The sequence below is a fragment of the Tursiops truncatus genome, chromosome 19 (assembly GCF_011762595.2).
Source record: "Tursiops truncatus isolate mTurTru1 chromosome 19, mTurTru1.mat.Y, whole genome shotgun sequence".
NCBI lineage: Eukaryota > Metazoa > Chordata > Mammalia > Artiodactyla > Delphinidae > Tursiops > Tursiops truncatus.
Window position 1 is genome coordinate 35,833,796 of NC_047052.1, and position 16,624 is coordinate 35,850,419.

Sequence of the window (16,624 nt, forward strand, 5' to 3'; positions counted from 1 at the left end):
ATAAAACAGTCCTAACATAGAAAAATAAACACACTAAAATTACATTTCCTAAAAGCTATTTTATTCCTGTCTAACTATAAATGGATGAGTAATGTTTTTCCCCCAAATAAATTAAGTTACTCTAATCTAGATTGGCATATGTCAACTACTTTAGGACAGTTTTTCAAAGGTCTAAAGTACTCTGGTCCATCACAGAGATTAAAGACTTAAATTTCTTTTTCTTTTTTCAGACTAAACTGACATTATCATTTCTTTCAGAATACCACGGTATTTATTATTTTTCACAGAGTAAAAAACTGGTCCTCATAGTCCAAAGTAAAAATCTGACATTTCTTTTAAAAGGCAGTTTAATCTCTTTAGCTAGTTATGGCTACAAAAATAATAAGTAGGCAACATAAGAATATACACCAGAATCTTGACCAAAATAAGTTGAAATAAGGTTTTACACGATGCTGACACTAAAAAATCCTTCTCCTTAGTGAGATAAATAAATCCAATTTTATATTTGACATACTAGGCCACATAAATGGCACAAGAAGCAAACTGACAAAAAAAATTAATAGGCATTTCCAACTTACGGTCTGATGAACAAAGAGGAGCCCCCTAAATACATACATATCTCAAAGTTGCTTGCTCACATTAAGTAACAAAATTTGTCAGGTTGATCCTGACAAAAACAAAACAGCAACCAAAAAAACAGGGACCTGATATCAGTAACAGTAACCTGAGATTACCTTTTGAATCTCAATGAATTAGAAATGGATATAAAAGGTTCAGGACTACATAGGAACCATGTATAGGTAAATAAGCAAAAAATAAAAATCTTTGTGTAAGAATTACTCAAGAGACAGCCTCTAGTTCTCAAATCTGGTAATATTTAGGAAGGCTAAAAGGACACAGAGGACACTGGTGACAGTTTCAAAATGATTCAGGGGACAGATATGACTTGTCAGATTCCTTCCATAGTCCCCATATCATATGCAATTGGAATATGTAGCTGTCTAAGCACTGAAACTACCCCAACATCCAAATGAGAGAACATCATCCATATAATATATATATAATATAACTAAGGCATAGCTACCTAAGGACATGTTTTCCTCAGGTTTTGCTTACCAATTCTGTAATAGTGATCCAATTTATCCCACAGAGTTTCATTATCAGGCCTCGGAAGATTAATGCTTTTAAGAGGTTCATAAACTGAGCCTGAAAGAAAAATGAAAACCCATCGAATTCAATCATTTTCATCCAGATAAACAAAGAAACTTCTAAACAAATGAAGAAGCTCTACTTAGCAATCTAATTTTCATTTTTATAGTGAACTATCACATTTCACTACTTGTCAAATTTGGGGTGGGAAAAGGAAAAAGAAGAAAGCACTTGTAGTATTTCTAAATGTTATGAGCTATCCCCCTCCTCACTCCCAGCAGTCAAGCCAACTAACTCGTGTATACTGGTTCTAACATCTCAAATATCACTAATACTCCTGTGGTAGTCCAGTAGCTCAATAATTTCAGTTCCTTCTGAGAAATATCAATATATCTACTTACATGCCCTGAAATCCAAACTGTATTCCTTATCCTCATGCATTATCAGGCAGTTTTCTGTCAAACAATCATACCCCCGAAACCTCAAGGAAAAAGATACTGTACATGTTCCAAAGTCATCCACTTCATGAATATTCAGATAGTTTTCATACTGAAAGCCTGAAGCCTCCACTTTCTCCTAGGTAGATAATACTTGCCTTATTATCTAGACTATAAGCAGAAACCATTTCTACTTTTCAGCCATGGAAACTACAGCAAGGTGTTAGCAGAATACACTGCTCAAAAGCTACAAAATTCACGTTAATCATGATAATCTGCCACAAAATGGATACAGAAAATTGTTCACTTGACTAGTGCACTTTCTCAACTGCTGACTGAAAGGAAGACATCTGGCCCTTCAGCCATCAGAATAAGTACTGACTCTCATTCTTGTTAAAAGCACTCAGAAATTATAAACATCTCAAAGTCACAATTAATCCACCCTGGGACTCAGGTAAGCCACGTCATATAGTCTAACAACATAGCACAAGAGTGAACCTATAACTTACCAGGGCGGGGGTTCGTGTTGGAAGGCATTAAGAATCAGTTTTTAAAGAAAATTAAAGCATTTATGTTCGTAAAATTGCTATGGCCAGTATGCTAGTTTAAAGCCAAGTTATTTGAAATCTCTTAATGTTTAGGGAAAGTAAGGTAAAGATCTACACATTCAGGCAATAGTCTCATTATCTTCTGTTAGAAAGAGAGATGACTTATGGATGAAAACAGGGAATATGAATTGACTTGCTCTGAGTGAAGAGATTTTTCTAAAAAAGTCTTCACAATGACACCAACGAGAATGGCCCCCATAGTGAAGTATGGAGAGGACTACCAACACAGAGAGGAAAGCATCAGGACTGCAAAGGAGGCAAGGGTCCACACATGCCTTCTGCCTCTCTGCATTCAATTAGCTCTGGGTAGGTTTAAGTATATGGGCAGCCTGGCAGCTGGGAAGGAATGCTTGCATGTTAGGTGATAAGCTCTGGGGGGTCTATACACTCTTGGTGAAATTCAGCCATAATTAATAAAATAAAATCAGGTACAAATCATCACGTTTTAAATTGTGCATATGGATATACAAAGACTAAAGGGGACATGTTTGCTGGGGTGGAATGATTGTGGAATGATTTGCTTTTACTTATATTTTATTTAGACTTGTTTTTATTTATTCTGTGGTGAAATGATTTGTTTTTATTTAGAGCGCTATTCGTAGAGCTAAGATTTTGCTTTATATGAGAAAAATAAAATCACCAAATGTTGCATATACATTTTCATTACAATTAGATAAATAATACATGTGCATATGGATAAAGATTGAAATAGAATATGCAAAACTGAAATCTACTTGCATTATAATAGTAGGTGAATTTATTTTGAAAGATTATTTTAATGACACTGTATCAGGGTTCTTAGAGTGAAAAAAATACTTCCTTTAAAAGTACTATTACATTTAAGGTGCCCCTTACCTCCCCCAAAAGACTAAAATGATTCTGTCATCTAATGTTTTTCAATAAAATCACCCATGGAGTTTCTTAGAAGCAACAATAAATAAATGGGAAACCAGACTTTTCAAGAAAATAAATACCCATTCAGCAAGAGCTAAAAGATGTTCAAAACAAAGCAGAAAAGTGTAAAAGTAAAATCAGCTAATTCACTGAGAATCTATGTTTTCTTACACCTTCCTATATCTTCAAAGAAAGCCCAAGGTAAATTAAGAACAGCTTGGCTAGATAAATGTCAACACTTCAGTGATCACCACTATATTGCTTCTAAAGTAACTGCATAAAATTAAATTACTTAGAAAGGAAAAGCAATAATGGAAACATTTTAAACAAGAATTAAACATCTGAAAAGCATCAATACCAATACAAACGTGGAGGAGAAAGAAATCAACAATGGAGTACAAGTTCCCAAAGACAAAGATGCAAAATAACAGAAAACTCTAATAATGTTTAGAATTCAAAATGAAATGAATTTTTAAAATATAAATTTCTCCTTTCCATGTTTTTCTCATTTGAATTTTGCCTATATCTAAACACCACAAAGTAAAATAAAACTTATCAGTTATCAAGTTTGTAAAATGAGTTTAAACATGTCAACCTGATTTCTTACCTGACAATTCACTTTGTATTAGAAAAATACAGTCTACGTCTTCATTTCAGAACACATTACATCAAACAGATAACAGTGACAAAGAAGATGAAGCAGAAGTTGTTACTTGAAGAGAAATATTACAGCTTTATCATGAAGGAAGAAAGTGCTATTTACTAACAAAGACTAAAGAATGAGCTGCTCTGTGAGACATAAACAGTATTATAGAAAGAGATAAACTTAACAAAGGTATAAGCTTTCTGAATTTTGCACTATAAACCCAGAAGGTTTCTGAGTGTTATGGAGAGGCTCTTAAGAAATCACAAAACAGCACTGATAGTTAAATAGTAACTGTTAAAAGCATGAAATAGATGACCCATGAGGAAATTCAAGGCGGGAAACTGATCAGCAAACCAAAACATCAGAAGTGTATTATTTGGGCATCTTACTGTACATGATTCAAAGCTCTTTAATACATACAAAAATATTATTAATCAAGACTTTGATGATCCCTAAAGTAGCTTTACCATTTTTCCATGCATGGTGGTGGACTAAGATAAATATCATTATTTATTCATTCAGTTAATATATACAGTGAATGCATAAGACTCTGGACCATACATCTAGCAGGCTACCAAGGCCTACAGATTAGGAAGAAAGGTAAGGTTTTGAATAAGATTATATTTTTTATATATATATATATATATATATATATATATATATATATATATATATATATGAATAACAAGGTAGAGTGGTGAGTTCCTTAAAAGACAAAGGACAGGAAAATTTAATCCCCCTGTGGGGCTCAGAGAACAGGGAACTCCTGCATTGCAATCTCTAAACTTACTAGCAATTTCAAATAATGAATTGCCATCTAAATATGAAGGTAACAACTCAACTCCAGGAAGATGTTAAGTCATAAATATATATACATATATGCACACATACTTAATATAGTTATTTTTTTAAATTTATTTTATTTTTGGCTGCATTTGGTCTTTGTTGATGTGCGCGGGCTTTCTCTAGTTGTGGCGAGCGGGGACTCCTCTTTGTTGCAGCACGCACTTCTCTTTGTGGTGGCTTCTTTTGTTGCAAAGCACAGGCTCTAGGCACGTGGGCTTCAGTAGTTGTGGCAAACGGGCTCAATAGTTGTGGCTCGCGTGCTCTATAGAGCGCAGGCTCAGTAGTTGTGGCACAGGGGCTTCGTTGTTCCGTGGCATGTGGGACCTTCCCAGACCAGAGCTCGAACCCGTGTCCCCTGCATTGGCAGGCAGATTCTTAACCTCTGCGTCATCAGGGAAGTTCCTAATACAGTTCTAAAACTTATACACATGTCTCACGAAACAAGATACTATATACTAAGATTTTTTTTGAAGTGATACACATGAAGGTTTAGGTGAAGAAATTATATCACTAAAGGGTAAATTTTATTGACACACTGACCCTAGTATGCCCTTTCACAGGATAATTTTATTATAAATTTAAATCCGTAGAAAGGACCATAGGATTTTAATTCTCTCCCTCAATTAATTTCTTTCCAGATTAAAAAAAAAAGATAACATTCTATCACCCTAAAAAAGGTATCGTTAACATTTTGGTACGTTTTGGTACATTTGGTACATTAACATTTTGGTGCATTCTTTTCAGGCATGTTTTACTGTGTATATATTTTTTAATGCGTACACTTTTTAATGTGTATGTTTTTTTAGTGTGTATATATCACATAAACACATAAAATTTACCACATATAGGATCATAACATACATATTGTTTTTCTCATGGACGTAAGTCCTTTTTTTCCTTACCTCATCCTCTTGCCCTCTTCTGTACTCATAACCACACATTTTCCATGTTTATATAAAAATGGGATCATGACAGACTTGTGCTTGCATTTAGCTCCTCTCATTTAACAACACACAGGGAAATCACTAAAAGTGATGGCTCTTTCTTTTGCTATACTACAACTTATTCCACTAGCCCCCCATCAGTGGGTATATAATTTGCTCCCTATTTTTACCATCACAAACAATACTGCAAAACACAGATATACACAGATATAACCAGGAGTGTGCTAGAATCAGTTAGAACTGGCTGGAGAGAGTCAACTGTGAAATTGTCAGGAATTTTGGGACTGGTTGTGAAACACAGCCATAACTGCAAATTAAATTACAACTAATTATTAAAAACAATGGTAATAAATAATCAAGCCTCATCACTTCCTATTTTACTACATTCTACTATTATATATACTTTTGAGTTTATTTATACCTATATATCTGTACATTGGAAATACTATGTAATAGCATGTTACAATACATATCTTCCCAACTCTGCATTCAGTAATGTCACGAAAAGAAGTAGTATTGAATTATTACTATTATTTTTTTTTGCAGTACACGGGCCTCTCACTGTTGTGGCCTCTCCCGTTGTGGAGTACAGGCTTCGGACGCGCAGGCTCAGCAGCCATGGCTCACGGGCCCAGCCACTCCGCGATATGTGGGATCTTCCCGGACAGGGGCACAAACCCCTGTCCCCTGCGTCGGCAGGCGGACTCTCAACCACTGCGCCACCAAGGAAGTCCCCAGAGGGGCCACATTCTTGAGTACTTAACATCTGAATGTGTAGATCTTTACCTTACTTCCCCTAAACATAAAGAGATTTCAAATAACTTGGCTTTAGACTAGCATACTGGCCATAGCAATTTTACGAACATAAATGCCACATAAGAAGGTTTTTGATAGGGGCTTGGTCCGGAAAGATCCCACATGCCGCGGAGCAACTAACCCTGTGTGCCACAACTCCTGAGCCTGCGCTCTAGAGCCCACGAGCCACAACTACTGAGCCCACATGCCACAACTACTGAAGCCTATGCAGTCTGGGGCCCACAACAAGAGAAGCCATCGCAATGAGAAGCCCACGCACCACAATGAAGAGTGGCCCCTGCTCACCGCAACTAGAGAAAGTCCACGCGCAGCAAAAAAGACCCAAAGCAGCCACAAATAAATATATAAATTTATTTAAAAATAATAAATAAAATGGTTTTTGATAACCCCAAGGTTATACATATAGTTACTGCAATTTTCTTCTAAGTTTTTTATAATGTTAAAAAAATAAAGTTTCCCACTTAGCTATTTTATCCATTGGGAATTTGTTTTCTAAACCGTTTTTAAAGTAAGTAGTAAATTCCCTTCATTTTAAAAAGATCAAATTGGTAAAATTTTTTTTTTTTAGGTTACAAAATATTCAATAGAAAGATCCATTTGTCCTAAATTATAAAGAGACCATCTCAAACTATGGGATTCAAATAGACAATTTCCTCTTGAAATAATACAACTTAATTTTCAAAAGCTATATAAAAACTCTAATATCTAATAATGTAGCATTTGATCTACTTATATGCAAGATTTCAAACCCATCATGGACATATGATATTTACAAACAGCTTAAACAATAATCAGCTTCATGTGCAGCTACATTAATGTCTCTAAAATTCGCAATTGCCTGGAGCAACATATATTGATTTTTTTTTTTTAAGTACTGTACATAGCACTCAATGATGCATATTGACACAAAGTTAAAACATAAAGTATGCTGCACCCTTTCATTTTTCTATAGGTCTTGGGTTCTAGCAGAGAAATACACAAAAAATGTGAAAGTAGAATCTTAGCCCAAGGAAAGAATCAACCAGTATCTTCTGTCTGCGTTTTATTCATGATTCTCTAACTTTGGGAATGGAGCAGGGTGAGATTCACCAGTTCTAAAGACTGCAACTTTAGAATCTTCTGCCTGAGCTAATGGTAAACAGCTAATTTTATAGACATAGGACATTAAGAACTGTGATTTTTCAGTCAGGAAAATCTCTGAAAGCGTTAGTCTCTTAAGCCTAAGTTTTTGAAAACTGTTAAGTGCAGAGGCTAATAAACTAATAAGAAAGTATGTACGAAGAAGCAGTTGAATAACCAAAATCCCTGAGCTAACATATTCTCCAACAAAATGATCAGGAACTAAGAAGAATCTGAAGCCCTTGCATTGTAGAGGGTCAAAAAGCCCCACAGTTTCATGAGGTTTGGATAGTCCTTATACTTGCATATAGAGAAGGTGAGGAGGGCAGGAAGGGTACAGACCAGGAAGGCATGGAAAAGCAACAAGATAGCCTTGTATATGAACATACAAAATATATGCAAACCACATCTGCGGTTTATCAGTTAATTATTAAAACATTAATTTCTGAGGTGTTAAGATATCAAGGTTTCCCAGAGTATAATAATTATATGTTTATCATCTATATTATGATACAACGTATTTTCAAGCAACTTTGAAATTTAAATTAAATCATTAACTTGGGATGATAAGTTCTTCACCTTAAAATTCCCTTTTACTCCTCCACTGATAAAAACTAGAAGGATACTACTACAGAAGGGACAAATTATTCTAATACATTCTCACCTTTGTATCCCTAATGCTTGTACTAGGAGGTTCACAATCCAAATGTTTATTTAATTGAACTGTGTGACCCACATGATTAGGGGGAGGCCTTCTTCAATTCCACAGGCAGAGTTAATTGTTCCATATTCTGCATTCTTACAGCACTCTGTAAATTACCTTAAGTACTGTTCTTGCTTATGACAATACATTTTATTTTCACTAGTTGATTAATGTGCTATACTACACTGGAAGCCGATCTACAACAGGGACCATATCTAGTACGTAGTAAATAGCAGTGAAAGTTTGGTAAGAAAAGGGAAAACATGGAGAGAAGCTGACAAAAATAGTTTTCCTAAAAAGTTTGTTTTCAGGAAACTTCTGATGACCAGTTTACAATATTCTCACAGGCTATGCTATCTCCTGCTGCTCCCATCCAACTTGATTTAATCATCTAGTTCCACCTCTTCAGACTTTCATGATTAGACAAGTTGAAAAATTTACCTTACTAACTTTAGAATGGATACCCAATAACTTTTATAGTTAAAAGGTTCAAATACACTATACATGACTCAGCACTTTGAGCATCTTCAAGATCACCAACATCTCCTTCCAAAACAAAGAAACTAAACTTAAACCATGATTTTCTTTACTGTATAAATTCTTAAAATGAGAAAGGGAAATTTTGCATGCATACTACTTTGCATTGTACCAGATACTTTAAATACATTGTCCCATTTCATCTTCCTGACAAAGGAAGGAGGTTGGCATTAAATTGAAGCACAAAGAAGTTATTAAATGGCAGTCTAAATTTGACCACGGGGTTCTCTAAAGACAAACTATATGTGTGCTCTTTGTCCTATACCATGAAACCTCATAAAAATGCTTGGCTAAGAAGAGTTAAGAGCCCTTAATCCCTGTTTTCATTTTCTGCTTCAAACAGATTGCTCCAAAATTATATGTACATGTATATATACATATATGTATACTTTTCCTTACTTAACTCCAATTTATGATCACAGTTCATCTGAACCCTCAACTTCTTAAGTCTATGTTTCTCCATGGCAAGTTGGGTAAGAAACGTATTTTAAATGTAAAATATGAAGTGGCAAATATAAAATAGCACAACTTCTTAAAAATGAAGTAAAACTTGCCTCTTCAACTAATCCAAATGAGATGTGAAAAGGCCATTCAACTGTTCCCATTTTATTTTTAATAAAAAGGTATTAAGTTCTTCCAGTGACCTTTAAGGAAGGAGCATGGCCAATAAAATCTATTTAAGGATATTAAATCTGGTTTATGTTTCATGAGTTGACCTTATAAATACCAATCACTCAATTAGCTATTTCATTTTCCTTTCTTATTTATAGTCTAGTAGAGTCCCTTCTCATAATATAGCATGAATGTATGTTTCTGTGAGGTCAGAGCTGTATTCTAATAATTCTAGTGTTTCTAAAAAGTTTCTGGAACTCCCTTTATGAAAAAAAATGCATTCAGAAATGACACAGTTATTTAAATTTCTCAACAGTAGTTGTTATATTCACTGTTATAACCCCAGTACCAATAGTGCCAGGAAAACAGTGAGCACTCAATAAATATTTATCCAACAAATGGAATTAATATCCTCTGATATCTAAAATTTGCCAACAATTACTTGGAATCAGCTGCAATGAATAAGGTGATTCATCAGAGCAGATAAAGTTAGGTAAGACTCACTGATCAATACCCTAAGCTGTGACCATGTAGTAATTCAACTTGTTCTATTCTTCTATTTTAATCTGTTCTGTTCTCTTCTTCTATTGCTCATAAAGGAGGATCTGAATGAAATCATAAAAGGATATGATTTAAAAATGATTTGATCACTAGAATAAATGTATATAGCTTACAAGTGAGTTACTTTATAAAGGATAATACTAATCTGAACACATAAGATTTCTGAAGAGAAACCCAGAGTCATTATTTCATACTTATATTACAAGTAAAAATTTTCAATTCCAAACTTGTAAGACTTAAATGATAGCATCTTAGTTAAATATTAATTGAATTACATGGAGGGGAAAAAGAACTTCACTATACACCATTCCCAATCTTTACAAGAAATACTTAATTTTATTATGTCTTGTTATTACAGTGATTAAAAGCATGTGACATGAGGCATTTTGCTGTGTCATATGTTATTCAACACAAGTCCTACAGAAATAATACTTTCAAGCTATTCAGCATTTAGAAAGATGGAAACAAACCATTTTCCTTTATCATTTGCACTTTGATAAATCCTGGTCTGTATTTCTTGTCTTGGCAGAGTTCAGTAATGCATTTAATATGAATGTTAATACTACTAATTATAAATTGCCCTGATAACACTTTATAGGGTAAGCTTGAACAGAGGAAGTCTTGAATGTTAATCGATAAAAATCACAATTAACTATGAATTAGCAAAGTAAGCTAACACTAAGAATAAAAATATTCTCAACCAGAAAAAAAGTAGAAATACTTCTGACAGTATAGAGTTTGTAGACAATGAATGCTAGCTAATTTTCTTCTCATCAAAATGCACTGAACTCTACATCACTGGCTAAGTAAAACAGGGCAGAGACGTTTTTGCCATTTTCTACACTATACCATCAGACTTTGGTGATTTGCTCCAAAGCTGTCCTGCCTTCTGTAAACTGCCTTCTGTGAAGACCTACATACAATAAAATCATAACTAACAAAACTTTCTTGTATGGAATCCAATCACATTTTTTAGAAGCCATCTTTTACTCTAGTGAATAATGTTAATCCCAAGGTTCAATCAAGTAAAGAGGTCTCCCTGCTCTCCATCATCCCTCCTCCTCATCCCCCAGAGTGTAAGGAAGCTCCTGGATAGACACTGTCATAATACCTAGGAGGTTGTGGAAAGAACATGGGTGGAGAAAACAGATAGACCTTGGCTGCAATCACAGCTATGTCCTTCACAACACTGTGGATTTGGGCTCTCTCTGAGCTAGGACTTCTAACCTGTAAAGCTGGGGAAAATTTAACCTCACAGGATTGTAGTGAGACTTAAATGAAATATTTTAAGTATAGCACTGGCACACTGTATATTAACTACTTATTGTCTTCCTTTCTCCACCCTTAAATTTTTGAATCTCCTCTTGCACTTAGCCTAGGACTGGTTAGAAACTTAGAAATCAAGGAATTTTATTTATCTGTTAATCAGAATCCTCCTGATCAATGCAAGGATGGATAAGCCCCACATAGTGATTTTAAATCTGTAATTTTAAAAATCAGTAATTAAGAAACAGCAGAAACACAACTGAATGTAATTTGAGCTGTAAATGTGATATTAAAGTACCCTGGGGTTGGTATACATAGTTTAGTGTCTATGTGCAGAAGCCATAGGAAACCAAGATTACCACTTTCTCTAAACAAGCCAGATAAACGAGCATTACTTAGGGTGGAAGAGGGAGAAAAGGTCAACTAAAATATGACCCTTAACTACACAGGAGTGATGCTAACAGGTCTTCAATACAACTTTATAACCAAAATGAGTAATTATTTCTGAAGCATGACTATTCAGAACTAACCTTAATGTCACTAACAACCTCCAAGTCTAATTATGGCCAACTGTCAAACATTCCCAAAAAACATGCAATCTCTGTGGAAAGACAAAGCAAACTCAAGACCCGTAGGAGCAGAATCAACTCTGTCACTAAGAAGCATAGGTTGCATATTAGGCTAGCATACCCATGTTATAATGAAGATATTAAAACACAAATTAACCTACATTCTAATACATACATTTAATTATAGAATTGGAACACTATAATAGGCATTCTTTCAGTACTAAATGTATACAAGCAGAACACTATTCAAACCATCTAGTATGGCTTAAATTGTTTCCTGTCTACTCTAAGTGTAGCTTAACTCTGCCATATTTTCTTTTTTAAAAATCTTTATTGGAGTATAATTGCTTTACAATGATGTGTTAATTTCTGCTGTATAACAAAGTGAATCAGCTATACATATACATATATCCCTATATCTCCTCACTCTTGCGTCTCCTACCACCCTCCCTATCCCACCCTTCTAGGTGAACACAAAGCACCAAGCTGATCACCCTGTGCTGTGGGCTGCTTCCCACTAGCTATCTATTTTACATTTGATAGTGTATATATGCCCATGCCACTTTCTGACTTCATCCCAGCTTACCCTCCCCCCTCACCTAGTAAACAAATGTATTCTCTACACCTGTCTTTATTCCTGTACTGCCCCTAGGTTCTTCAGAACCTTTTTTTAGATTCCATATATACGTGTTAGCATATGGTATTTGTTTTTCCCTTTCTGACTTACTTCACTCTGTATGACAGATTCTAGGTGCATCCACCTCACTATAAATAACTAAATTTCGTTTCTTTTTATGGCTGAGTAGAATTCCATTGTATATATGTGCCACATCTTCTTTATCCATTCATCTGTCAAAGGACACTTAGGTTGCTTCCATGTCCTGGTTATTGTAAATAGTGCAGCAGTGAACATTGTGGTACCTGTCTCTTTTTGAATTATGTTTTTCTCAGGATATATGCCCAGTAGCGGGATTGCTGGGTGGTACAGTAGTTCTATTTTCAGTTTTTTAAGGAACCTCCATACTGTTCTCCATAGTGGCTGTATCAATTTACATTCCCACCAAGTGCAAGAGGGTTCCCTTCTCTCCACACCCTCTCCAGCATTTATTGTTTGTAGATTTTTTGATGATGGCCATTACGACCGGTGTGAGGTGATACCTCATTGTAGTTTTGATTTCCATTTCTCTAATGATTAGTGATGTTGAGCATCCTTTCATGTGTTTGTTGGCAATCTGTATATATTCCTCGGAGAAATGTCTATTTAGGATTTCTGCCCTTATTTGGATTAGGTTGTTTCTATTTTTGATACTGAGCAGCATAAGCTGCTTGTATATTTTGGAGATTAATCCTTTGTTAGTTGCTTCGTTTGCAAATATTTTCTCCCATTCTGCGGGTTGGCTTTTTGTCTTATGATTTCCTTTGCTGTGCAAAAGCTTTTAAGTTTCATTCGGTCCCATTTGTTTAATTTTGGTTTTATTTCCATTTCTCTAGGAGGTGGGTCAAAATGGATCTTACTGTGATTTATGTCACAGAGTGTTCTGCCTATGTTTTCCTCTAAGAGTTTGATAGTGTCTGGCCTTACATTTAGGTCTTCAATCCATTTTGAGTTTATTTTTGTGTATGGTGTTAGGGAGTGTTCTAATTTCATTCTTTTATATGTAGCTGTCCAGTTTTCCCAACACCACTTATTGAAGAGGCTGTCTTTACTCCATTGTGTATTCTTGCCTCCTTTATCAAAGATAAGGCGACCATAGGTGCACGGGTTTATCTCTGGGCTTACTTTCTGTTCCACTGATCTATATTCCTGATTTTGTGCCAGTACCATACTATCTTGATTACTGTACCTTTGTAGTATTTATAGTCTGAAGTCAGGGAGCCTGACTCCTCCAGCTCCGTTTTTCATTCTCAAGATTTGTTTGGCTATTTGGGGTCTTTTGTGTTTCCATACAAATAGTGAAATTTTTTGTTCTAGTTCAGTGAAATATGCCATTGGTAGTTTGATAGGGATTGCACTGAATCTGTAGATTGCTTTGGGTAGTAGAGTCATTTTCACAATGTTGATTCTTCGAATCCAAGAACATGGTATATCTCTCCATCTGTCTGTATCATCTTTAATTTCTTTCATCAGTGTCTTACAGTTTTCTGCATACAGGTCTTTTGTCCCCTTAGGTAGGTTTATTCCTAGGTATTTTATTCTTTTTGTTGCAGTGGTAAATGGGAGTGTTTCCTTAATTTCTCTTTCAGATTTTTTTTATCATTATGGTATAGGAATGCAGGAAATTGCTGGGCATGAATTTTGTTTCCTGCTGCGTTACCAAATCCATTGATTAGCTCTAGTAGTTTTTTGGTAGAGTCTATAGGATTCTCTATGTATATTATCATGTCACCTGCAAACAGTGACAGGTTTACTTCTTCTTTTCTGATTTGGATTCCTTTTATTTCTTTTTCTCCTCTGACTGCTGTGGCTAAAACTTCCAAAGCTATGTTGAATAATAGTGGTGAGGGTAGGAAACCCTGTCTGGTTCCTGATCTTAGTGGAAATTGTTTCAGTTTTTCACCACTGAGAACGATGTTGGCTGTGGTTTGTCATATATGGCCTATATTATGTTGACATAAGTTCCCTCTATGCCTACTTTCTGGAGGGATTTTATCATAAATAGGTGTTGAATTTTGTCAAAAGCTTTTTCTGCATCTATTGAAATGATCATATGGTTTTTCTCCTTCAATTAGTTAAAGGTTTATCACATTGATTGACTTGTGTATATTGAAAAATCCCTCCGTTCCTAGGATAAACCCCACTTGATCATGGTGTATGATCCTTTTAATGTGCTGTTAGATTCTGTTTGCTAGTACTTTGTTAAGGATTTCTGCATCTATGTTTATCAGTGACACTGGCCTGTAGTTTTCTTTCTTTGTGACATCTTTGTCTCGTTTTGGTATCAGGGTGATGGTGGCCTTGTAGAATAAGTTTGGCAGTGTTCCTCTGCTATATTTTGGAAGAGTTTGAGAAGGACAGGTGTTAGCTCTAGTCCAAATGTTTGATAGAATTCACCTGTGAAGCCATCTGGTCCTGGGCTTTTGTTTGTTGGAAGATTTTTAATCACAGTTTCAATTTCAGTGCTTTTGATTGGTCTGTTCATATTTTCTACTTCTTCCTGGTTCAGTTTAGGAACTGTGTGCTTTTCTAAGAATCTGTCCATTACTTCCAGGTTGCCTATTTTGTTGGCATACAGTTGCTTGTAATAATCTCTCATGATCCTTTTTGCATTTTGGCAGTGTCAATTGTTACTTCTCCTTTTTCATTGCTAATTCTATTGATTTGAGGCTTCTCTCTTTTTTCTTGATGAGTCTGGCTAATGGTTTATGAATTTTGTTTATCATCTCAAAGAACCAGCTTTTAGTTTTATTGATCTTTGCCATTGTTTCCTTCATTTCTTTTTCCTTTATTTCTGATGTTTATGACTTCTTTCTTTCTGCTAACTTTGGGCGTTTTTTGTTCTTCTTTCTCTAATTGCTTTAGGTGTAAGGTTAGGTTGTTTATTTGAGATGTTTCTTGTTTTCTGAGGTAGGATTGTATGTCTATAAACTTCCCTCTTAGAACTGCTTTTGCTGCATCCCATATGTCTTGGGTCATAGTGTTTTCCTTGCCATTTGTTTCTAGGTACTTTTTGATTTCCCCTTGGATTTCTTCAGTGATTTCTTGGTTAGTTAGTAGCCTATTGTTTGGCCTCCATGTGTTTGTAGTTTTTACAAATTTCTTCCTGTAATTGATATGTAGTCTCATAGCATTGTGGTTGGAAATGATACCTGATACGATTTCAATTTTTTTTAAATTTCCAAGGCTTGATTTGTGACCCAAGATATGATCTATCCTGAGAATGTTCCATCAGCACTTGAGAAGAAAGTTTATTCTGTTGTTTTTGGATGGAATGTCCTATAAATATCTATTAAGTCCATCTTGCTTAATATATCATTTAAAGCTTATGTTTCCTTATTTATTTTCATTTTGGAATGATATGTCCATCATTGGTGAAAGTGGGGTGTTAAAGTCTCCTACTATGATTGTGTTACTGTCGATTTCCCCTTTTATGCCTATTAGCAGTTGCCTTATGTATTGAGGTGCTCCTATGTTGGGTGCATAAATATTTACAATTGTTATATCTCCTTCTTGGATTGATCCCTTGACCTTTATATAGTCTCCTTCTTTGTCTCCTGTAATAGCCTTTATTTTAAAGCCTATTTTTTCTAAAATGAGAATTGTTACTCCAGCTTCCTTTTGATTTCCATTTGCATGGAATATTTTTTTCCATCTTCCTACTTTCAGTCTCATGTGTCCCTAGGTCTGAAGTGGGTCTTTTGTAGACAGCATATATACAGGTCTTGTTTTTGTATCCATTCAGCCAGTCTATGTATTTTGGTTAGAGAACGTAATCAATTTACATTTAAGGTAGTTATTGATATGTATATTCCTATTACTATTTTCTTAACTGTTTTGGGTTTGTTATTGAAGTTCTTTTCCTTTTCTTGTGTTTCCTGCCTAGAGAAGTTCCTTTAGCATTTGTTGTAAGGCTGGTTTGGTGGTGCTGAATTCTCTTAGCTTTTCCTTGTCTGTAAAGGTTTTAATTTCTCCAACAAATCTGAATGAGATCCTTGCTGGGTAGAGTAATCTTGGTTGTAGCTTTTTCTCCTCCATCACTTTAAATATGTCCTGCCACTCCCTTCTGGCTTGCAGAGTTTCTGCTGAAAGATCACCCATTAACCTTATGGGGATTCCCTTGTGTGTTATTTGTTGTTTTTTTCCTTGCTGCTTTTAATATGTTTTCTTTTTATTTACTTTTTGATAGTTTGAGTAGTATGTGTCTTGGCATGTTTCTCCTTTGATTTATCCTGTATGGGACTCTCTGTGCTTCCTGGACT

At 35.1% G+C, this 16,624-nt stretch overlaps 1 protein-coding gene across 3 annotated transcripts in view; it reads right to left on the reverse strand.

The window, feature by feature from the left end:
* PHKB (phosphorylase kinase regulatory subunit beta) overlaps positions 1 to 16,624 on the reverse strand; it is a 193,756-nt gene that overhangs the window by 168,984 nt on the left and 8,148 nt on the right. For all 3 annotated transcript variants that reach the window (XM_073795660.1, XM_033845059.2, XM_033845058.2), the window contains one exon: positions 1,117 to 1,206. In XM_073795660.1, coding sequence (XP_073651761.1) covers positions 1,117 to 1,206 — 90 coding nt within the window. The remainder of the gene's footprint in view (positions 1 to 1,116; positions 1,207 to 16,624) is intronic.